This window comes from Silene latifolia, chromosome 9 (genome assembly GCF_048544455.1).
Source record: "Silene latifolia isolate original U9 population chromosome 9, ASM4854445v1, whole genome shotgun sequence".
In the NCBI taxonomy this organism is placed as follows: domain Eukaryota; kingdom Viridiplantae; phylum Streptophyta; class Magnoliopsida; order Caryophyllales; family Caryophyllaceae; genus Silene; species Silene latifolia.
The window spans coordinates 110,936,005-110,958,706 of NC_133534.1; the positions used below are offsets into that span (position 1 = coordinate 110,936,005).

At 37.2% G+C, this 22,702-nt stretch overlaps 1 protein-coding gene across 1 annotated transcript; it reads right to left on the reverse strand.

Annotated features, from left to right (window-relative positions):
• Positions 1 to 1,947: 1,947 nt before the first annotated feature.
• On the reverse strand, positions 1,948 to 6,518 carry LOC141598245 (uncharacterized). Its single transcript, XM_074418085.1, has 10 exons — positions 6,243 to 6,518; positions 5,590 to 5,697; positions 5,412 to 5,505; positions 5,236 to 5,306; positions 4,744 to 4,778; positions 4,288 to 4,380; positions 3,623 to 3,752; positions 3,397 to 3,537; positions 2,979 to 3,184; positions 1,948 to 2,765 (listed from the first exon to the last, which is right to left on the reverse strand). Exons 1-10 carry the CDS (start codon positions 6,346 to 6,348, stop codon positions 2,262 to 2,264), a joined length of 1,488 nt encoding a protein of 495 aa, XP_074274186.1. The 5' UTR covers positions 6,349 to 6,518; the 3' UTR covers positions 1,948 to 2,261.
• Between the last annotated feature and the right edge of the window lie 16,184 nt (positions 6,519 to 22,702).

Sequence of the window (22,702 nt, forward strand, 5' to 3'; positions counted from 1 at the left end):
AATACAACGACAAATACTAATCTCACGTTATGCGAGTGAGTATACTATCCTTGTGTATTTAGTATCCTATAACGATTTTTCTTCGAGTGATTGACAAATTTGATGCGTGATTTTTGTATAAGCAAATATGAAAATAAGAATTAAAGCTCAAATGATTTTTGCTTAAAATATTTTTCTCTCTTGAAATTTGTAGATGTGTGTGTCAACAATTAATGTTGAATGAATGAGAGTATTTATAGTAGAGTGAATTAGGGTTTGGAATGTTCTGGAATTAGGGCATAGGAATGTTCTGGAAATATAAAACTTGAAGAACAAGTAAGGAGCAAAGGAATGGAGTTTGGCCTCCTAGGGTTCGGCCTCCTAGGGTTCGACCACCTAGGGTTTCGGCCTCCCTAGGGTTCGGCCGGCCCAAGGCCTCCTTCGGTCCATTCTTGCTTCTATAGCCCGCAACAAATCGAGATAGAATTTAGTTAAAGCCCTAGGTTGCATGACGATATAAATATCGTGTTACAAACCAATAGTTTATTTAACTTAAATTCTAATTAATTAATTCCAAGTAAAATAAGTACTCTCTTATTTTTATAAACCATTAAAAATATATTTTCCAAAAATTAACGCATCATTTTTGTCTAGCAATGAAGTTATGTCTATTAGGTCATAACTTCACTAACCTTTAAGTCAAACAAAGTAAAATCATTACCGGATGACGACCTATACTAACTAATCTTCAAAGAGATCTTGAAGAACGAATCGTCTCTTCACAAGTCTCTCATCTTGAGTCTCGTGGTTGATTTCCAATCTTGATCTTGCTTGAATGCATCGATCAAATGTATTTGAAGTTGTACCTCCTTGGTCCAAACTTCAAGCTTGCGTCTTGTAATTGTTCCTTTCTAAATAAAGACTTAAGCACACAATTACACGCATATGTTTATATATTAAGTCCACATACAAATCATTACTGTCATTATCAAAACAATTAATAAGGACTAAAGGTCCAACACAGGAGACGATATTTCGTTTGGGCATTTTATCAAACATTTCTAGTGCAGAATCAAGCCGACCCATTTTACGATACATATCAACCAAACCAGTACCAATATACACATCCATTTCCAAGCCTCTTCTAATCACATCATAATGAACATAAGTCCTATTTATTGGCACAAGCTTTAAGCACAAAAGTATACGTATAATTATCAGGCTCTATTTTATTTTCGAACATAATATTATACAATTTCAATGCATAATCATGGTTTTGTGACCTAGTATAAGCTTTAATTATATAATTATGCAAAACTACACCAGGATTTTTGAGAGAATAAAAAATTAAGCGAGAAAGATCACATCTTCAGTGCAATGAGTAGGTGTTAATTAAATGAGAAAGTGTTGAATTGTGATGGGCGATGCCTAAGACTAATAAACGACCATGAATGCAAAAAATGGAGTATAAATCTTTACAAGAGGGAAATAATGAAACATAATGATGGTAATCTGTTGGGATTTTGGAATGTAATTGCAAATTCAGAGGTTGGTGTAGTAGTTAAGGACTAAGGAGTGAATTGAGCGATACAAAGTAAGAGAGTGAGAAAAAGAGAGTTGAACACATCCAAACTTCAATCGATTGAATAATTCAAGGTTTTGGGAATTTAGGGATTTTTGGGGATGTAGGAAACACATGACGGAAGAAGGGAATGATATGAATGATTCACTTAGTTAAGTTTTCAAGGGTAATCTTGGTATTTCATGTAAACCGTCATTTAACAAGTCGGAAAATAAGAAAAACGATGCTCGGGGTAAAAATACGGTGGTGATTGGGGAATATGCATTGAAGTTTGGGGGTTATTTGTAAAAACGGAAATACGTGGTGGTAATTCGTAAAATTACGCAAATACCTGGTGGTTATTTGTAATTTTTCCTAAAAATGATAATATAGATATGAGACTCGTTCGTATAAAATAAGCAAGGATTATATAAGTTTCCAGGCCGCGTATGTGAGATCGTCTCATATAAGACTCATTCGTATGAAATACAGATACATAAAGCCTTTTCTGATGAGATGACAGATGGTGCTGTAGGCTAGAAGCCCAGAATCGACTTCATGTTGTAATTAATGAACTACTTTTGTATATGATTTCTGCTTGTTGTAATACTCCTTCCAGTTTTCTTTTCCACCAAATGCCTCGATAAACAGATGACTATTGATCTGTCTAACATTCAAAGCAGGCATATCGTGTCAAGTTATAATCTCAGTATGAAACAACTTAAAAGAACGAACTTTTCTGCACTGCGGAAATTCTGGTTGAAAAGTCTTTCCTGGTGCCAATCGGACTTGAGTTGGTTTCCCGTTTTGTCATCTGTGCAGCAGCGAGATATTTACTTGAGGAACCAGTAGATATATTGGTTACGGAAGAGCCACATAAGGGTGGATGCTGCTTTGGTTCAACCTCTATCACAGTATCCACCTCGAAAGAAAACATATTTTCCTTGTCCGCTTTTCCAAAAGTATCTCTCGTCTTCATAATAAAAGGGTGGTTTCTTCTTCTTTGCCCTTCTAGGTTTATATCGACGTAATTCCTGGTATCAGCGTTCCTTTCCTGTAATATGGGTGGCGTTCCTTTAAGCTTGGCACCATTCGACTTATGCTTTGGCTCACTTGCTGGAGTATGCACAGACTCAGAGGCATGTGGAGCTATGTTTTCCTCACAGTTGCTGCGACCTTTAGGATACAGCAACGAAGATGCATCAACAGTTAGCGCCCCAGATTTCTGAAATTTCAAACCAAAGAAAATCAAAATTAAAATATTTGTCCAATCAATTAATTTTGTGTAGATGTCTAATGTCATTGAGTGGTGGTCCTGATGACCTGGGGTTGAAACCTATGAGCAGCAAAACTGCTTAATGGCTACCTCACTAAAAAAGTCAATAGCATTGGATTAACCATTCAATTTCCTCATAATGGTTAGCATGAGTTAACTAACCACATCAAAGTAATCAAAATTTTCGGATGGCAAGGGCAGCATAGAAGGCTTAGGGCTCAATTTACTGTTTGAAGAGAGTGGACTCTTTGTTGCTCTTGTAGCGTTCTGTCTTTGTAACCCTCTTCCTGAAGTGCCTTGTTTGATGCAGGGCTGACGTGATTGTTGACTGTGGGGCATTCGGTTAATAGGTGAATGATATTGTCCACCTGCATTTAGGAAAAGAAAGGGATGTTACTAGAATCAGATTAGCATTATTCAGTTTAGTAGTATTGGATTTTTCTCTCCAGTACATCAGTTTTTTTTTTTTTTTTTTTTTTAAATAATCGAGGTCCACAACAATGCTCTAATTTTATACTTTTGGTACTCCATATATCTATAGTTAAGGAACAAGCTGCAGCGATTTTTCCCATGCAATTACCTTTGATATCCTGTGATTTTGTCATGTTTACAGTCCGCCCAGCATAATCTATACTTCTGCATGGTGATAAATTCATGGACGATGGAAGAAGAGGCAAGGAGGTGCGTGAATTAGTTTCTCGGGATACCATAGATCCTAGTCCTGCTATTAAGCTTGGTTAATTGAGCATCAATGGTAAATCATAGAAAAATAAATATTAATATCTGAGAATTTACACTAGACCTACTTTCTGGAGTTCTAGTTTTCCCATTTCCGTTGACTCCCTGTAAAGGCGGTGTTCTTTTATGTGCTGCTGAGGATCTAAACTGGCCTGTTGCTTTGCCTGATTTCAGACATTCTTTCTTGCTAATAATGCTCTGAATATATTTCAAAAATATTCAGTCAAACAATATAAGAGGTTTTTATTTCAATTTGAAACGTTGTCATAAATATTCCTGCATATCAGGACTAATGTATCAAGCATCAAATGATGTGTGCTTATCAGCTCATCCTTCTAACTGGGTGCTTTCTAATGTTCATAAAAAATATTTGTACTATTCCATTTCAGTTGTCCAAAAACTGGTATCTATTTTCAATAGGGCCAAACCCTCGCTATTCTTTTACTTTGGAATACAATGAAATGAAGCAAAATGGTTCACTCTCTTTGGCTTCTTGTAACATGAAGAAAACGGATTGGAGTGGTTTACGACAACATCTTCATTATGGGTAGTCCGATAACAATCTGTCTGTGCTGTCATTTTCAACAAATAGGTAAGGTTACCTATATCCGCCCAACTCTTATCCCATCACGAGCAAGAGCCATTACAGCATAGGGATGATGTTGTTGGTGAATTGTCCAAAAAGAACATGAATTGTTATGATACCACCTAAATAATTCGAATAAGATTATACCTGCATTACTTGTGACTTTGAAGTTGCACCAGAGAAGGCCTCTGGTCGTCGCGTTGTCACCTGCTGGTGTTGTTTGTCTTGCTTGGCCAGCACCTGAAAGTTGAAGAAACAGAATCAAGTATTCAAGTCATACATGCTAGTTGCCGAATGTCAAACTAATTAGTAATTATTTCCTCCACTCCATTTATATTATCCTCCTTTGATATTGAATGGTCAAATGATGTCAACTTTTCACGATATTGATTTACAAAGTACGATAATCTATAGACATTTGGAGAATTTTGAGAAATTAAAACATACTATAGTTGATTATAAATGGTATCTGTAGATATTTGGAGAAATTATAGTCGACGTTAATATCACTTGACGACCAAAATCGAATTTGGAAGAGAGGTCATACAAGGTCATGAGTCATGAGCAATGACTATGGAAATAAAACCATCTGGTGGAACTCACCTTGGTTGGAGATGCTATTTTCGCTTTCGTGAGAACTGTATTTCAAAACCATGTAAGATAAACACAGAACATCAGAAATAATTTCCATGATAAACTAAGTTTTATTTCGACTCTTGAGTCAATTCAGTTATGAAACTCAGGAATCCCTTAATACTACTAGCTATGCACCGTAACAATCTGAAAGTTTCCATGCAGGCTTTTGATGCCTTCATTTAGCTTATATACTATGCACAGGCCGTATGAACGAAAGAATCGTAACAGCAGGGAATATCGTACAATTTACTAGGCATTGCCAGATCTACTGTAAGGAAATGGGGCCTCACCTTTGCGGATGCTCTTAGACACAAGAAAAGTAATTTTTGGGTATTTCGTCCAATTTTTATGCTAGAAAACATTAAAAGTCATACAGTAGTATTTTGTAAGTTTTCATATTTGTTTTGAGACATGGAAAGGAGCTTTTTTGGACCACACTAAAATGGTCTTGAAACTTACCAGTAGCATTCTGGCTGCGTCTAGATGTAACGCGCATTTTATGACCTGAATCTCTCTCCAAGCAAACTTTCCTGTGCAACACAAACCATACATACATCTTAGAAGTACATGAAACATAAATTGAGAAAAAGAAATTTGGTCGAAATTGAGAAAGAATGTAGCTCCAGCAGTCATACCTCCTCACACTTTGGAGATTCCCATGGACAAGGTGGTGTTGAGGATCCTTGAATCCCCTATTAACAAGACACAATTCCTCGAGTTCTAGGAAGCCTGATCAAATTTATAGAGTGAATCATAGAAAGTTCAAGATAGAAATGGTGAACATAAATGCATGGTTGGTTTAAAGTGTTTTACCAGGACTTGTGAAGAAGGCATTATCCCAAGCCAAGCTACTTCTGACACTGTCGCTATATTCTCTTGGTTTAAGATCGAACACTAGCTCCATTTGGGTCTCAAATGCGGCTGTTATCACGCTTACCAACATTTTTTTAGTTTCAACTATCATATTTAAATCCGATGAAATACTTGATAAACAAATAAAAGTGAGATGATTCGGCCATTATTACTAAATTTGAGCTATACTTTACTGGCATAGAATTGGAAGGCGCGAGATATAGAGGAATTGATAAAGGTTAATGAAAAGGGCGTTGAAAGCAGGAGGAAGATGTAGGCAGAATGCATTACGAATTTGTATTTTTGGGAGGATTAACACTAGACAATTAAGAAAATACAACCACGGGAAGTAATCCAACAATAATCAGAAACACAAATTAGTACTGTATGACTATACCCCAATATCACTGATTTAATCAAACACTATTCTTGTATCAGAAACGCAAATTAGATATTACATACACAGATAAGTTGATCATGAAATTAGATGATCATCACGTAGGAAATGTATATATATATATATATATATATATATATATATATATATATATATATATATATATATATATATATATATATATATATATATATATATATATATATATATCGATTACCTGAAAGCCGAAGATCGAGAGATGAATTATCCAAGTGTTTATCAATGAGTAAATCATCTTCTATTGAAATGTCCAACAATCCAATCTTTTCAACGTCAACGTTCATCTTTGTGCAGTAATAAATTTAAAGATAATTTGGGCTAAATTTTCTTCAAATTTAAACAGAATTAAGACTGGGGATTCATAACGGCTGTTGCTCGTTTCTGAATTCTGACAAAGTCAGATTTGTGTGTAAGAGAGGATTTTTAAAAACCGCTTAGAGGTATTAATCATGGTTTTAAATGTCCTTACTCCTTAATAAGGCGGGAAGCTACCCGTCTATATTGGGAGTATATATTTTTGTTCCAAAAAAAAAAGTGACAATATTTTTTTTAAAAAGAAAAAAAAACCCACAAGGGGCCTAAATCATAGTAACAAGATCAATCACCACAAAATTAGCAATGTTGTGAGGTAGGACATCGTCCCAGGTTCTTCTACTTAGCTGCCATGGCCACGCATGAGCTAACTCGTGAGCCACCATATTAAAAGCACGCCTAGTAAACAAGAACTTAACAAACTCAAAAGAAGAACATAAAGTATAAATGTCATCATAGACAAGGAAAATATCACTACGGCCTTTTCTAGTCATCTTCAAGTCTTCGATCACGTTCAAACAATCACTTTCGATCTCCACTCTTGCTAAACCGTCCCGCTTCGCTTCAATCACTACCAAAAGAATCGCCTCCGCTTCGAGGATTTGAGGATCCTGTTCTTCTTGTCCTTGCACCGTCACCCCTACTTCATTTTCCCCTCATCGTCCCTGCAAACAACTCCCAATCCCATACCCGCCCCTGGCACCTTCCCCGCGTCAACATTAATCTTGTGCCACCCTTGACTCGGCCTTCTCCACCCACCAACCTCGGTACGCCCTTCAACAACCGTCTTCTGCCTCGGCTTCGCACCCCTCATCTCCTCAATGAGCTCCCTTACTCTCCTCAACACATCCCTCACACTCACTCTACCACCCTCAAAGATCATTTTGTTCCTCGCTTCCCAAATCGCCTAACAACCAGTCTTCAACACCACGCATTCTCTCATACATGACTCTCTCATAACGGCCTCACCCCCACTCCCCCACCCACTCAAACTCTGCTTCCTTCATTATCTCCAGTCCCAACCCATCTCATACACCCCTCACCTACCCACAATCCCGAACAACATGGAGACAAGTCTCCACATCGCATAAGCAAATGGGACAACCATCAACTACTCCACTTAGCCTAGGGGCTATATTTCACTTCGTAGCTATGGCGTCATTACAAAGTTGCCAGAAAAAAAACCTTTAATGCAAGGGAGAACGAGTACCTTCCATATCTTATTCCAAAGCCACCGTTCACGAGTAAAATCCGACTGCTCCACTAATTCATCACCATCCCGAGCAAGATCCTAGTACGCCATCCTAACCGAGTAGCTACCTTCCTTCGTCAAGTCCCAACACCACTCGTCCGAAAGGCTATTATTACTAAGTCGTATGTTCATGACATGGTCAGCCTCGAAGGGTAGAAATAGCTTACTTACCTCCTCATGATTCCATCTCACCTCACCCTGCATCATGAGATCAGCAACCTTCATGTCAAGCTCCGCATCCCCCGTTGGTGACAACGCACGCTTTGAATTCGACCCTGGGATCCACGGGTCAAGCTATACTCTCGTCTTCCTGCCATCCCCGATACGTGATACAAAAATTACTCGAAAGAATAAAATTCGTTAGAGTTGCTGCAGAATTAATAAAACTGAACAGTGTTGAAGACTGTCTGATTGTCGGATTTATATGATTTGAACGGTTTAGTGAACTATCTGAATCAGAACGTGAAATTAGTAATTTTTATGTGATTTTTATGATATAAACGAAACAAATAAATAAAAAGATATTTGCTTGAGCTAGACCTATAGCTCAACCAATGGTGAATTATAATCAAGACCTATTGATTATCACTCGTGTTAATGTTCGAAAATGCGTCAAACAATAACGGAATTTGGAACGAAACTCGTCGAACCTGAATGCTTATACAATGTAAACGAAACTTGAAAGTTTATTGATAATTCTTGGATGATGAAATAAGGATACAATAGCCCCCTATTTATACTAAGCTAGACCGACTCCAAGAAGGAAATAAGGAAACAACGACTTCCCTAAGCTTACACGACTTAAGCTATGGCTAAATTGCCTTATTATAATCCTTACACTTTTAGGCAAATTAATTAAAGGAAATAACAACAATGGAATAATTAACTAAACTAGATTTAAGAAAATTGGAAACTTTCCTAAAGCCGGATAGACTACTAATTAGGAAAACTTGAATTAGGAAAGATATGGCAACCGACTTTGTGCTTGCCTATGCACGTTTCCTTGGTTCTCCATACACGGTCTTTGTTGCTTGGCGTCCAAGGTAAGACTATACTTTGCGCCCAAGTAAACACACGACTCCTTTAGTTGACTCGGACCTGGCACCAAATAGCTGATGAAATTGAACAGTCTTCGGGATTATTTCATTTAGCTGCTCCAAGTCTAAGTTAACTTCCTCTTCAACCAATATCGTATCATCCCCTCCCCCTTTGAAAGGAATTTTCCTCAATTCAGAAATTCCATCATCATCAAGGTATGGAGATAGATCCCCGACATTAAATGTAGCATGTACTCCATAGTCTCCTGGAAGTTCAATCTTGTATGCATTATCATTCACTTTCTCGATCACTTTGTAAGGTTCCTCGGCCTTTGGCATTAATTTGTTCTTCCTTTTGCCAGGGAACCTTTCTTTCCTCAAATGTAACCATACCAAATCTCCTGGATTGAAAATCCTTGGCTTCCTATGTTTGTTTGACTTCTTCTTGTAAGCCTCATTAACGGTTTTGATCTGTTCCCTTACCTATTCATGTAGCTTGATCATAGACTTCAACTTTGACTCCGCATCCTTATGCACCCATTCATCCTTAGGTAACGGTATCAAGTCCAACGGTAAGTAAGGATTCAAACCATAAACAACTTCAAATGGAGAGTGAGTTGTTGCAAACGTGGGAGAACGATTGTAAGCGAACTCGGCATGTGCTAATTTTAAATCCCATCCTTTTGAGTCTTGCTTACCAAGCCTCGCAAAATAGTTCTAAGAATACGATTAGTAACTTCAGTTTGACCATCGGTTTGGGGATGGTGTGAAGTACTAAACAAAAGCTTTGTTCCAACCTTCCTCTATAACATGTTCCAAAAGTAACTCAAAACTTTCGAATCACGATCAGAAACTATTGTCTTTGGTATTCCATGTAGACGAACGATCTCCGTATAATATAAAATAGCCACATTGCTTGCGTCATCCGTCTTGTTACAAGCCACAAAATGCGCCATCTTGGAGAAACGATCAACTACCACCATGATAGCATCCTTATCTCGTTGAGTGCGAGGCAAAACAACAATGAAATCCATCGACACATCTTCCCACGGCCTAACTGGAACCGGCAATGGAGTGTATTCCCTGGGCTTGAACTTGCTTTTCATAAGAGGACAAGTCACACACTTGCTCACAATGTTGTATACATCTCCTTGCATCTTTGGCCAATGAAAATGTTCCTTCAATACATCCAATGTCTTTTGCACACCAAAATGACCAGCTAACCCGCCTCCATGTGCTTCACGCACTAATAGTTCAAGAACCTGTAGATACCCAGTATCTGCTGAGACTCCAACAAACACCCGATGATTATCGGACTAAAACATGCTTTGCAATCACGGCGTTTGATCGACAGTTCGTGTACAACTTTACGTCGGAAAACTTAAAACGATTTCAAAAATAAAACATTTCAAAACTTTTCAAAAGTACCTGGAGTGTTTAATGCACGACGACGGGGTCGCAATGACACTAACTAGAGTCAAAACCGACACCGGACCAAAAACCGACTCAAAATTCAAATCCCGACTCCAACAACGAGTCAAACTGAGTCAAACACAAAAAACAAACCTTTCAAAACCTTCTATACTAAGATTTCCCAGATTCATGAATGGTCAAGCACCAAACATGTGACTACAAATCCTAGGATAAAACAAATCATGATTGCATTTGTGTGAAAGCGACAAGACACCTCGAAGACCCGCGACGTGGCTCGCGCCTCTTTGAGCAGCCCAGGTGGCCACATCACTCAAAACTCACACAACCACTCATTTTCCTATAAATACCCCTCAAATGCCCCTATTTGAGAACTTACGCGAGTGTCCGCCCCCTCTTTTCTCCCTTAAAATTCTCGACTCGACTTCCTAAGTCACAATCCGACGCGTATTTACGACCTACCGATCGTAAATACAAGCCTTACACATTGTTTGGTACCGTCATCGTGCATTAAATCACTTGACCGACCACTTCGACCACTACACCATCACTAATCTTAATAAAACACTCTTTTTACTTACTAAAACGGTTTTAAACCGAGTCTTTTCCGACCAAACGAGTTGTTACACTTACGTCGGTTACTCGCCATAACCAAGCATGTAAGTATGAGGGTGTAAAAATCCTTCTTTTATCATGTCTTTACTTATTTCATGACTATAACATGCTAAATCATGCATAACACGATCCAAAACATAGGGTAGACGAGCCAAAACTGAGTTTTGGCCTTATTTAAGCCCCTTTGTTCGCATGCAGGCTCGCGCCTCAATGGGGTGTCCAGGTCAGACTCAACCGTGTTTGTTCTCGTCTTTCCTCATTAATTCACTTTCATATTTGTAATCGGTTTTTACCATTTCAAATATTTTCAAACCTCTTTTATTTTATTTGCTTTTACAAGTTTTTAATCATAAAACATTTTTCACCCTTGGTTCCTAATACCATGACGGTTTAATCCGTGTTTCGGTGATAATATTTGGTTAATTACATTTAAAAGGTATTTTAAAACCTTTCATTTCATTTCTTTACATTTTGGAAGGTATTTTAAAGCCTTTCATCATTTCTTTACATTTCCAAAATAAATGTATTAGTCACCAACACAAAGTCATCCTTTGTTCTACATACCATGCCGGATTTTAACCCGGGTACGATGATGAGTATCGACTAATTATATTCGAATGAACTTAAAACAATTAGTTCATAATTACTTTCAAAACTATTCATGTCAAGCTTATAAAGTCGGACCCGACACCGAATATCATCAAAATAATGATGATTATTCGAGTCTCATTCCTCAAATCAACAAATACGGTCTAAACGACCCTTTCAAACCAAAACGGGTTCAAATACTCATTTTTCAACACGTTTTATAAACGTTTTTCAAATGGTCAGAATGCGTCTTAAACCGTTGACGGACCCGCGCCTAAACATGCCATTTCTTTCCTATTTTCAAAACCTGGGGAGACTCCCTTGCACCGCCAACAGGCTCTCGCCTCATGTGGCCGCTTGGTGCAGGGTCTGTTCCCTTTCCAGCATTAGTCAAGGACGATCCCGACTCCGGTCAACCCGGATATAGGACGGATCAGATGACTAATTTGCTCATTCAAAATCACATTTGCAAAATGCCTTACTAAGACAAATGGATCACGTTATGCACCATAAACCTAATACGGTAAATGGATGTTTAATTTCCGTCTTGCATGCAAATCAACCATAAATCCAACTCGACATCTTATACTTGATACTTGGATTAAATCAACCGACTTAGAAAGATCTCACATGTTAGGTTTGAATTATTGGATGCGCATTCATGCATTTAAACCGTTTTATCAACTTTTGCATTCAACCAACCAAGATCGATCAGTAGAGGCCGCTACCGCGGGCGGGATTGGGCGTCTGATTAAAGGACTTCCCAATACGTACCTTCACCTCTTACTCAGAAACTTTGGATAGTGGACGACCTTATCCAGGGCGTACGAGACTCATTCTAGAGATAGGATGCTAAAGAGGGACGATTCCTTATCTTTAGTACCTATGTCAAACACTACTTTGTGCTTCGTTTGACCGAGGTATAAAGTGGATTCGAACGGGTTCCAAGCATCCCACAAATGCTTGGTGGTGACTCCAAACATCTCTAATCGTTTCGAGACCCTTACCGAGACGAAACCGACCGATCTAAAACGATCCGGTCGAAAGCATCTTTACGCCGCCGGGCGTGGCTTTCAAAAGACCGCTGCCATTGTCCACAGATCGGCTGGGCATACGCAGGTGGCTATGTCCACAGATTTGGCGACTCCACTGGGGAGAACTAGGACACTTACGTCTTTGTGATCCCTAGATGGTGAGACTCGAATGAGGTCTTGGTTGGAATGCATTAATTGATAATACGGTCACGGTCGGGTTCCTTGTCCGGGACCATAACCTAACACTTTTCGACCAATTGTCTCGTCCCATCGGCGTGAGTTTTCTCATCCCCGGGTTTCGAATCCCGATTGAGTCAAGCATACCATTGACGTTACACATTTCTGTTTCGTCAAAGAGCTTTCATCACTTTCGAGCACGAGGCTAGGGCACCCTCCTTACACATTTTGTTTGGATTGGTATCCCTCTCGCAAATCGGGGTTTGATTGCTTGGTGTGTAACCCACCCTTCTAAGCCAAAACCCGTGTCAGCATTATGCATAATATAATGAAACTGTGAGTGCTTATGTGCTACTTGATCATAAGTCTTTCCGTGTCATTTTCAAACCTTCAAAAAACACCTTTTTGCGCCGTTATAATGGCCATTTCAAACCTCGGTCTTTCGCCGACCGTTGCATTTGAACACGCCTTTCTAGGCCGTTTTAATGACGATTTTCAAACCCGGTTTCTATAACCATTTCAACACGCCTTTCTAGGATGTCGTAATGACGATTTTCAAACCCGGTTTTTATAACCATTTCAACACGCCTTTCTAGGCCGTCGTAATGACGATTTTCAAACCCGGTTTTTATAACCATTTCAACACGCCTTTCTAGGCCGTTTTAATAACGATTTTCAAACCCGGTTTCTATAACCATTTCAACACGCCTTTCTAGGCCGTCGTAATGACAATTTTCAAACCCGGTTTGTATAACCATTTCAACACGCCTTTCTAGGCTGTTGTAATGACGATTTTCAAACTCGGTTCCTATTGTTGGGAAATGTGTCCTCATCAATAGTGCGACCACATGATTTAAATATCGTTATTGAATCTCATTTTTAAGAATACAATTGGGAAGTAATATTGTTACTGTCAACTGGTCAACATATATCGGTAATGATTGGCTGACTAGAGTTTGACATTACTGTCGTGTGACGGTGGTGATCAGTTGACCCCCTAGGTCATACCTAAAGGGCAATACACTTAATTGATTATTTAATTAATCATATAATGTTACGAGTTAATTAAATTTCTTGAAAAATTGACGGACTATTTTGGTAGTAAAATTTACGTATCAAATTGAAATATGATTAAATGAGATACGGTCTGAGTAATCGAATTGTATCATTACTCGGATGAAATTATTGTTTAAAGAAACGATTGGATTTGAATGAATTATTATAAATACAATCTGTTGTGATTTATAAATGGTAAAAATATTTTGGCACAAGTAATTATGAAATTACTAAGTCAATTTTTGTATATGACGTATTTTTGATAATACGTTGAATTTTTAATATATTAAAATTACATAACAAATATATGTGACATGTGACATGTAACATGTAGACAATTGACAAAAATAATATGGACTCCATATTATGTAAATGCCGAAATAATGGAGGGGATTAGGCTTAAATTGTGTTTATATTTTAAATAAGAAAGCATAATGATTATAAAGTAATCTAGCCATGCAAGCCTATGAACATTGTTAAGAGCAACAATTTCATGCATTGGCTCTTTCCTTTCCTCCACTCCCACCGGTTTTTGGGAAGAAAAACACTTGAGATTTTTCTTATTTTTGCCTAATATTCACTAAGAGGTAGTGGATGTTCATTCATTCTTTTACTCATCAAAATATAAGATTTCTAGAGAGACAAAAACTCTCTCTTCTTCTTCTCTCCCATATAGCCGAAATTATTAAAGTGTATATAATAATTTTGGGTCATTTTTCCTACTAGATTAATATTATACTAGTATTCATAATATTAATTAGATTAAGTGTTAAGCCTTGGGTATAAAGCTTGGGGAGAGATCTTATTCTTAGATCTTGTTCATCCATTGGAATAGCTCAAGAACAAGAAGAGAAAGGTGATCTCTCTTGTGCCCAATATAGCCGAAATATTGAATGTAAGGACATTATTTCTCTTCTTTTATATTATTGTTTGCATGCATAAAATCCGTTTTAATTTTATGACAAATTAATTTAGACATATAAGAGTATGTTAATATGTATATGAATCTACATTTTCTTTCAATCGGTATCATGAGCCACGGTTGTTTGCATGCAAATTGGTTAAAAGTTTTTCCGAGTTATATGAATAACAAATAAAACTTGTAAAATTTGTGTTATTATGATATATCACGAAATAAATACATGCATGTTAATATTTCTGGTCCTAAAGTGTTTTAGGATATTTTGGTTAATTTTTCGGATTTTTATTGTTCATATTTCATTATAATGACATTTAAATGTGATTTTATGAGTAAAAATGTCATTTTTGGACAAAAATTAGCTATACTTCGAATTTTCACTAGGTTTTTGGATATGTTGTTACATATATTATTTTGAGATAACCTGTAAATTTTCATAATTTTTGGACTTGTTATGCTCGAAAAATGAATTTTTCATTATTAAATTCGGATTTAAGTGAAAAATAGGTTAATATGAGTTAAATTTCGAATATGGTCATAGAAAATTAATATGTTGTCACATGCAATTTTACAAAATGTGTGTAAAATAATTGGCTATAAAGAAGTCTTTTAGCATGATTTATGAATTTTTGAAGAAAAATTAGCATAAATAGTGACATTATTAGTGTAAAATTAATAAAACATAATCTATGACTTAGGAAAAACGTCTAATGTTGCATTTTATTGTATTTTTCAGATCTAAAATTGAAAAGTTAATGAAAATAATTTTTCCATGTTTTTATGATTATTTTATTCAATATCGATAAACCGCAACATTGTTTTTCCGGAAATTTTTCGAAATTTTTAACCTAAGATTTTGAACATTATGAGTGTCATGGATTTTTCCAGAATGTTCATGAATTTAAATTTCAAATTTTGAATTTATTTGAAATTTTGTGATTTATTTGAAGTTTAATAGCTTATTTTTGTAATTTTGGTCCATTTATGAACAATTTTGTAAATAAAAGTTAATTATGGTCAAATTATTAGTGAAGACTATATTTTGAGTCCTAAGAGGTTAGGGTAATTAACTTATGCATAAATATGAGTTTATGTATTTTTGTGATTATAAAATGTTGAAATCACGCAAACCGTAAAAACCGAGTAATATACGATATTGGCTAATTAAAAGGCGATTTAGCATAAAATTGAGCATGTTCATACATATTATAATGCTGCATTTTTCTTTATGATTGTCATAATTTTAATTTATGTAATTTTGAATTATGTAATTTTACTTAGTATGGCCTTAGATTTTAATTGGTATTTCCCGAAATGTATGGGAATATCGATTCGGTTGTAATTTTTATTGTGATCTCGTATCACCGTTTTGTAATTTAATAGATTTATTTTATTTTAGTTACAAATGTATAATAGGAAATTATGTAATTTATTATGTAATTTTATTCATTCCGGAGTTCCTAAAGACGGATTTCTTCAAGAATGGCGATACATAAAGACGGTGTTACCTCGAGATGCGTGCCACAACCGAAGTTCAAGGGACCAATGGAGTTGGTTTCCGAATATGTAATAGATTAATTGTTTTTCTATTTTAGGAAAGGCCATACTAGGATTTTTTCCTTTATGCTTGCATTTTATTTTATGTCACATGCATCGCTAAATCGCCATAACTAAACATGCATTGTCTATTTATCGAGTTTATCGACCGTGTCAATTAGAATTATCGTAGTTCACCGCTTTAGTTCACTTAAAACGTGATAGATAATAAATTGACATGACCTCTCGCTAAAACTATCAATTGAGACATAGCCTTACCAAATAGTAGAAACCATGAAAACCTATTTCGTGAGGGAGTGCACTCGGCCCACACCGGGTACAAACCTTGTTACGTAGGGCAAGTGGGTGATGAATGTTAATCCACCGAATTCATGTTGATGAGGGATGTATCGGCCCCACCGTGCCCAAGTTAATGTGGGTTTGGATCATGGACACATTTATTCGAAATTTGGATTGAACTCAACAAAAGTATTTGATAAGGGATGTATCGGCCCCACCGTGCCCTTGTCGATGTGTTTTGGGCTATAGATAATTGTTAATGTAATATTATCGACCAAGAGTTCTAAAAGTAGAATCGATTAAACGTTAATCCACCGAGTTATATTGATAAAGGATGTATCGGCCCCACCGTGCCTAAGTCGATATGAATTTGGGTCTTGGAATCATTTATTATAGTTGGGTAGAGGTCACTATATAAATGTTCATATCTTGTTAAATTTACAAGTATGATTTAAAAAGACAAATGTTAATATTTCCTTTCCTCCATATTTGTAGTGCATTACAAATGAATCCATCAAATGCTACCGCACCGATAACCATTGAGTCATATCACCATGTTCTTGACGACGTATGCTCCAACAATAATTTCGATACAACTAGAGAACTTCATTTTGGGATAGGTTCGGATGGAAACCTTAATTTCATCACCACTTCTAAACCACCCACTACTACTAGACCTCGTGTGTGAGTCCGTCTCGGAAGACTACCTCATACGATCTATAGGGTCTTTGTCTCGGAAGATAAAGATGCCAAAGCTAGTGGGAGCTCTAGCAATCAAGTTCTTGCATCAAAGGGTAAGAGGTTCAAGAAGAAAGGAAAGAAAGTCAAAAACTTCAAGCAAGTTAATGATGAGTGCCATTATTGCTATGGCATGGGACATTGGCTTAGGAATTGCCCTATGTATTTGCGAAATATAAGGGAAGGACTCATTGCTCCAAAAGGTACAATTCCTAAAGAAATTTATGTTATTGATATAAATTATACTTCCACTACGACATGGGTACTAGATACCGGTTGTGGTTCTCACCTTTGTAATCATTTACAGGGTTTAAGAGATGTGGAGAGGCTTAGCAAGGGAGATGTGGATCTACGCCTTGGAAATGGAGCTCGGGTAGCGGCCGAATCCAAGGGAACTTATGTTTTAGCTTTGCCAAATGGATTTGAGTTGTATTTGCATAATTGTTTTTATGTACCTACACTCTCTAAAAACATTATTTCAATCGCCATGCTAGACGTGGACGGTTTTTGTTTTGTCATTAAGAACAATCGTTGCTCTATTTCTAGGAATGATTTGGTTATTGGCCAAGCTACTTCCATCAATGGCATTTACATTTTAGAGACCTCAAATCCGACAAATGATATCTATAACATTCAATCAAAGAAACTCAAAACAAGTGACCCAAGTGAAGCGTTCATTTGGCATTGTCGATTAGGTCACATAAACGAGAATCGCATCAAAAGATTAATTTCGACTAATGTGATTACACCATTTGATTATCAATCATATGGCACATGCGAATATTGCCTAATTGGCAAAATGACTCGTAATCCTTTTAGTGGTAAAGGGACACGAGCTAGTGAGCTATTGGGACTCATACACACCGATGTGTGTGGACCATTGTCTATCACCGCTCGTGGTAATTATGACTACTTCATAACCTTCACCGATGATTTAAGTAGATATGGGTATATCTATTTAATTAAACATAAGAGTGAAGCGTTTGAGAAATTCAAGGAATTTCAAAATGAAGTGGAGAACCAATTGAATAAAAGGATTAAGGCACTACGATCCGATCGTGGTGGAGAATACCTTAGCCTTGAATTTGATTCACACTTGAAAAGTCGTGGTATTATATCACAACTTTCTCCACCCGGAACACCTCAACTTAATGGTGTTGCCGAAAGGAGAAATCGAACCTTACTAGATATGGTTCGATCCATGATGAGTCAAACCGAGTTACCGAACTCGTTTTGGGGATTTGCGATACAAACCGCAATTCGATCTTTGAATAATAGTCCCACAAAGTCCACCGAAAAGACTCCATGTGAGATGTGGACGGGTAAGATCCCAAATATATCCTATATGAAGATTTGGGGATGTGATGCTTACGTCAAAACTAAGAACGACAACAAGCTAGCCCCAAGATCCGAAAAATGCATCTTTGTAGGTTATCCCTCGACCTCTTGAGGGTATTACTTCTACAAACCTCAAGATCATAAAGTGTTTGTGTCTTGCGAGGCTGTCTTCTTAGAAAGAGAATTTATTTCTAAAAGACAGAGTGGGAGAAATTTTGAACTTGATGAAGTTCAAGAGCCACAAACCGAGATAGAGACGCAAGAAGATGTTCCTTCGTCGTCTAACGCGGTTGTACCTCCTCCACTAAGAAGGACGGGCCGAGTAATTCGCCATCCCGATCGATATGTGGGACTTATCGAAGAAGATGGAACACTCGATGTGTTACTTATGGAAAGTGACGAGCCCGCCACCTACAAGGCCGCAATCTCTAGTCCTAATTCCACCTTATGGCTTGAAGCCATGAAATCCGAAATGGATTCTATGCTTGAAAACCAAGTTTGGGACTTGGTAGATTTGCCTAAAGGGGCAAGACCCCTCCAATGCAAATGGATATTCAAGGTCAAAAATGGCATAGAAGGACATGACGATGTCTACAAAGCTAGGCTAGTGGCAAAAGGATTTACCCAAGTCCAAGGTCTCCATTATGATGAGACCTTCGCCCCCGTAGCCATGCTAAGATCCATACGGATTTTGTTAGCGATCGCCGCATTTCATGATTATGAAATATGGCAAATGGATGTCAAAACCGCTTTTCTAAATGGGCATTTAGAGGAGGAGGTGTACATGATACAACCCGAAGGTTTTGTTGATTCTAAAAATCCTAACAAAGTGTGCAAGCTTAAGAGATCCATTTATGGTCTTAAGCAAGCATCTAGAAGTTGGAATCATCGATTCAATCATGTTATAAAAGAAAATGGTTTCACTCGAAATGTTGAGGAACCATGTTTATACATGAAATTCAGTGGGAGCAATGTTGTGTTCCTAATCTTGTATGTCGATGACATACTACTCATTGGAAATGATATTCCAATGTTGTCTTCTGTTAAGAAGTGGTTAGGTAACCACTTCCAAATGAAGGATTTAGGAGAGGCACAACGCATATTAGGTATCCGGATCTATAGAGATAGACCCAAGAGGATATTGGCACTAAGTCAAGAGTCTTATGTTGATAAGATTCTTTGACGATTCAGCATGGACAAATCCAAAAGGGGTTTGGTACCAATGGTAACCGGAACGATATTGAGCGGACTCAATGTCCCTCCGAACCCCATGATGTTGAACGCATGAAGTTGATCCCTTACGCTTCATTTGTTGGATCAATCATGTATGCCATGATATGCACACGTCCGGATGTCTCGTATGCCTTGAGCATGACGAGTAGATATCAAGCAAATCCAGGTGAGAGTCACTGGATTCTTTGTCAAGAACATCCTTAAGTACTTGAGAAGAACTAAGGACTCTATCCTTGTGTTTGGAGGAGACACCGAGTTGCGTGTTTCGGGATACACGGACTCAAGTTTTCAAACGGATAGAGATGACATGAAATCACAAGTTGGTTTTGTTTTCATGCTCAATGGTGGTGCCGTAAAAGTGGAGAAGCTTCAAGGAAGTCAGAATCGCGGATTCGACAACGGAGGTGAGTACATAGCAAGATCGGAAGTCGCCAAGGAAGCTATGTGGATCAAGCAATTCACGGAAGGTCTAAAAGTAGTACCTACCGCCGATGATCCCATCACTCTCTATTGTGATAATAGTGGGACGATCTTCCAAGCTAAGGAGCCAAAGTCTAGTAATAGATCTAGACATGTACTTAGAAAGTATCATGTAATAAGAGATTTCATTGAAAGAAAGGAAATTGCGATTTGTAAGGTTGGGACGGATGACAACATAGCCGATCCGCTCACCAAGCCTTTATCGCAGGCTAAGCATGATGGGCATGTTGCGTCCATGGGACTTAAACGTGTACCAAATTTTTGTTAGATTTTGAAATGAAATAAAAGTGTTGTTTTTGTTCATGTTCATAATCGCATTTGTCTTTTATCCTTAATTTATACTTTGTTACATCCAAACGGGTTGTAGAGACAATTGAACCCCGTTAAAGTGAACATGGATTAACATTGTTTTGCCCATAGTTACTTATATGAGGTGACGTCTCGAAGCGACTAGAGTGTGAGGCGATTGATGGCAAGTTCAAGTGCCATATAGTCATGTGAGATGACTAGTCGATCACATAGGCGGACTGTTAGGAACATTTTGTCGGGCCTAATGACCGCTTATAGAGTTCTGGCAAATTTATATAGCCTGGTCGTGGCGAGAGCTACTATAGTATTCTAATGAGTCAATTCTTTTGACTAAAGACTATTCTCCTAAGATGGCACAGTTTCATATTAACTTTGATTTGTGTTACTACGACCTTCGTAAATGGGGTCAAATGGGCATATTTTGGGTTATGATGGCTGTGGCTAGTTGAAGGGAATGAGTGCGATAGGAATTGTCCACCCCTAGGCAGGGTTATAACAATATCTCAGGGCCACTCGAGGAGTAATGAACTGGAAATGCGTGGCCACGCTCGGAAAGTATCTATGATAGATAAGTCCGGTCAATCAGTTATTCTCCAGATCGAGGAAACCACTCTCGATATGATCACTTGCAAGTACGACCTGAAAGACACCTTGCATTGAGTGGGAGATAGTAATAGGACAAGAGAATTGGTGACGCACACTTGTCGAGGACAAGTGGGAGATTGTTGGGAAATGTGTCCTCATCAATAGTGCGACCACATGATTTAAATATCGTTATTGAATCTCATTTTTAAGAATACAATTGGGAAGTAATATTGTTACTGTCAACTGGTCAACATATATCGGTAATGATTGGCTGACTAGAGTTTGACATTACTGTCGTGTGACGGTGGTGATCAGTTGACCCCCTAGGTCATACCTAAAGGGCAATACACTTAATTGATTATTTAATTAATCGTATAATGTTACGAGTTAATTAAATTTCTTGAAAAATTGACGGACTATTTTGGTAGTAAAATTTACGTATCAAATTGAAATATGATTAAATGAGATACGGTCTGAGTAATCGAATTGTATCATTACTCGGATGAAATTATTGTTTAAAGAAACGATTGGATTTGAATGAATTATTATAAATACAATCTGTTGTGATTTATAAATGGTAAAAATATTTTGGCACAAGTAATTATGAAATTACTAAGTCAATTTTTGTATATGACGTATTTTTGATAATACGTTGAATTTTTAATATATTAAAAATTACATAACAAATATATGTGACATGTGACATGTAACATGTAGACAATTGACAAAAATAATATGGACTCCATATTATGTAAATGCCGAAATAATGGAGGGGATTAGGCTTAAATTGTGTTTATATTTTAAATAAGAAAGCATAATGATTATAAAGTAATCTAGCCATGCAAGCCTATGAACATTGTTAAGAGCAACAATTTCATGCATTGGCTCTTTCCTTTCCTCCACTCCCACCGGTTTTTGGGAAGAAAAACACTTGAGATTTTTCTTATTTTTGCCTAATATTCACTAAGAGGTAGTGGATGTTCATTCATTCTTTTACTCATCAAAATATAAGATTTCTAGAGAGACAAAAACTCTCTCTTCTTCTTCTCTCCCATATAGCCGTATTTATTAAAGTGTATATAATAATTTTGGGTCATTTTTCCTACTAGATTAATATTATACTAGTATTCATAATATTAATTAGATTAAGTGTTAAGCCTTGGGTATAAAGCTTGGGGAGAGATCTTATTCTTAGATCTTGTTCATCCATTGGAATAGCTCAAGAACAAGAAGAGAAAGGTGATCTCTCTTGTGCCCAATATAGCCGAAATATTGAATGTAAGGACATTATTTCTCTTCTTTTATATTATTGTTTGCATGCATAAAATCCGTTTTAATTTTATGACAAATTAATTTAGACATATAAGAGTATGTTAATATGTATATGAATCTACATTTTCTTTCACCTATAACCATTTCAAAATCACCTTTTTACGCCGTTATAATCGCCGCGTCTAGACACGGACTTTAACCCATTTCACGCCGACAATGGCTCTTTCAAAACCCAAGAAAAGCACACACCCTTTTCTCGAGACACTTTCGAGATCACGAGGACCATACACCGTCCCCGAGACCTATTCAAACATTTCAAACCCGATTTTCAAAACATACAATTTTGAATTTCAAAAACCGTCTTGGGAAACAGTACATTGTTTTCCGAGCCGACTCAAACTCAAAACCGTCTTTTGCAAATAAACT

What these genes read in the sequence shown, in the direction of transcription:
- LOC141598245 (XM_074418085.1), bottom strand. Translation starts at nt 6,348, where the DNA reads ATGAACGTTGACGTTGAAAAGATTGGATTGTTGGACATTTCAATAGAA. An exon ending in AAATAGCATCTCCAACCAAG is followed by an intron (nt 4,381 to 4,743) that starts GTGAGTTCCACC and finishes TTCAACTTTCAG; the next exon opens with GTGCTGGCCAAGCAAGACAA. An exon ending in AAAATCACAGGATATCAAAG is followed by an intron (nt 3,185 to 3,396) that starts GTAATTGCATGG and finishes TCCTAAATGCAG; the next exon opens with GTGGACAATATCATTCACCT.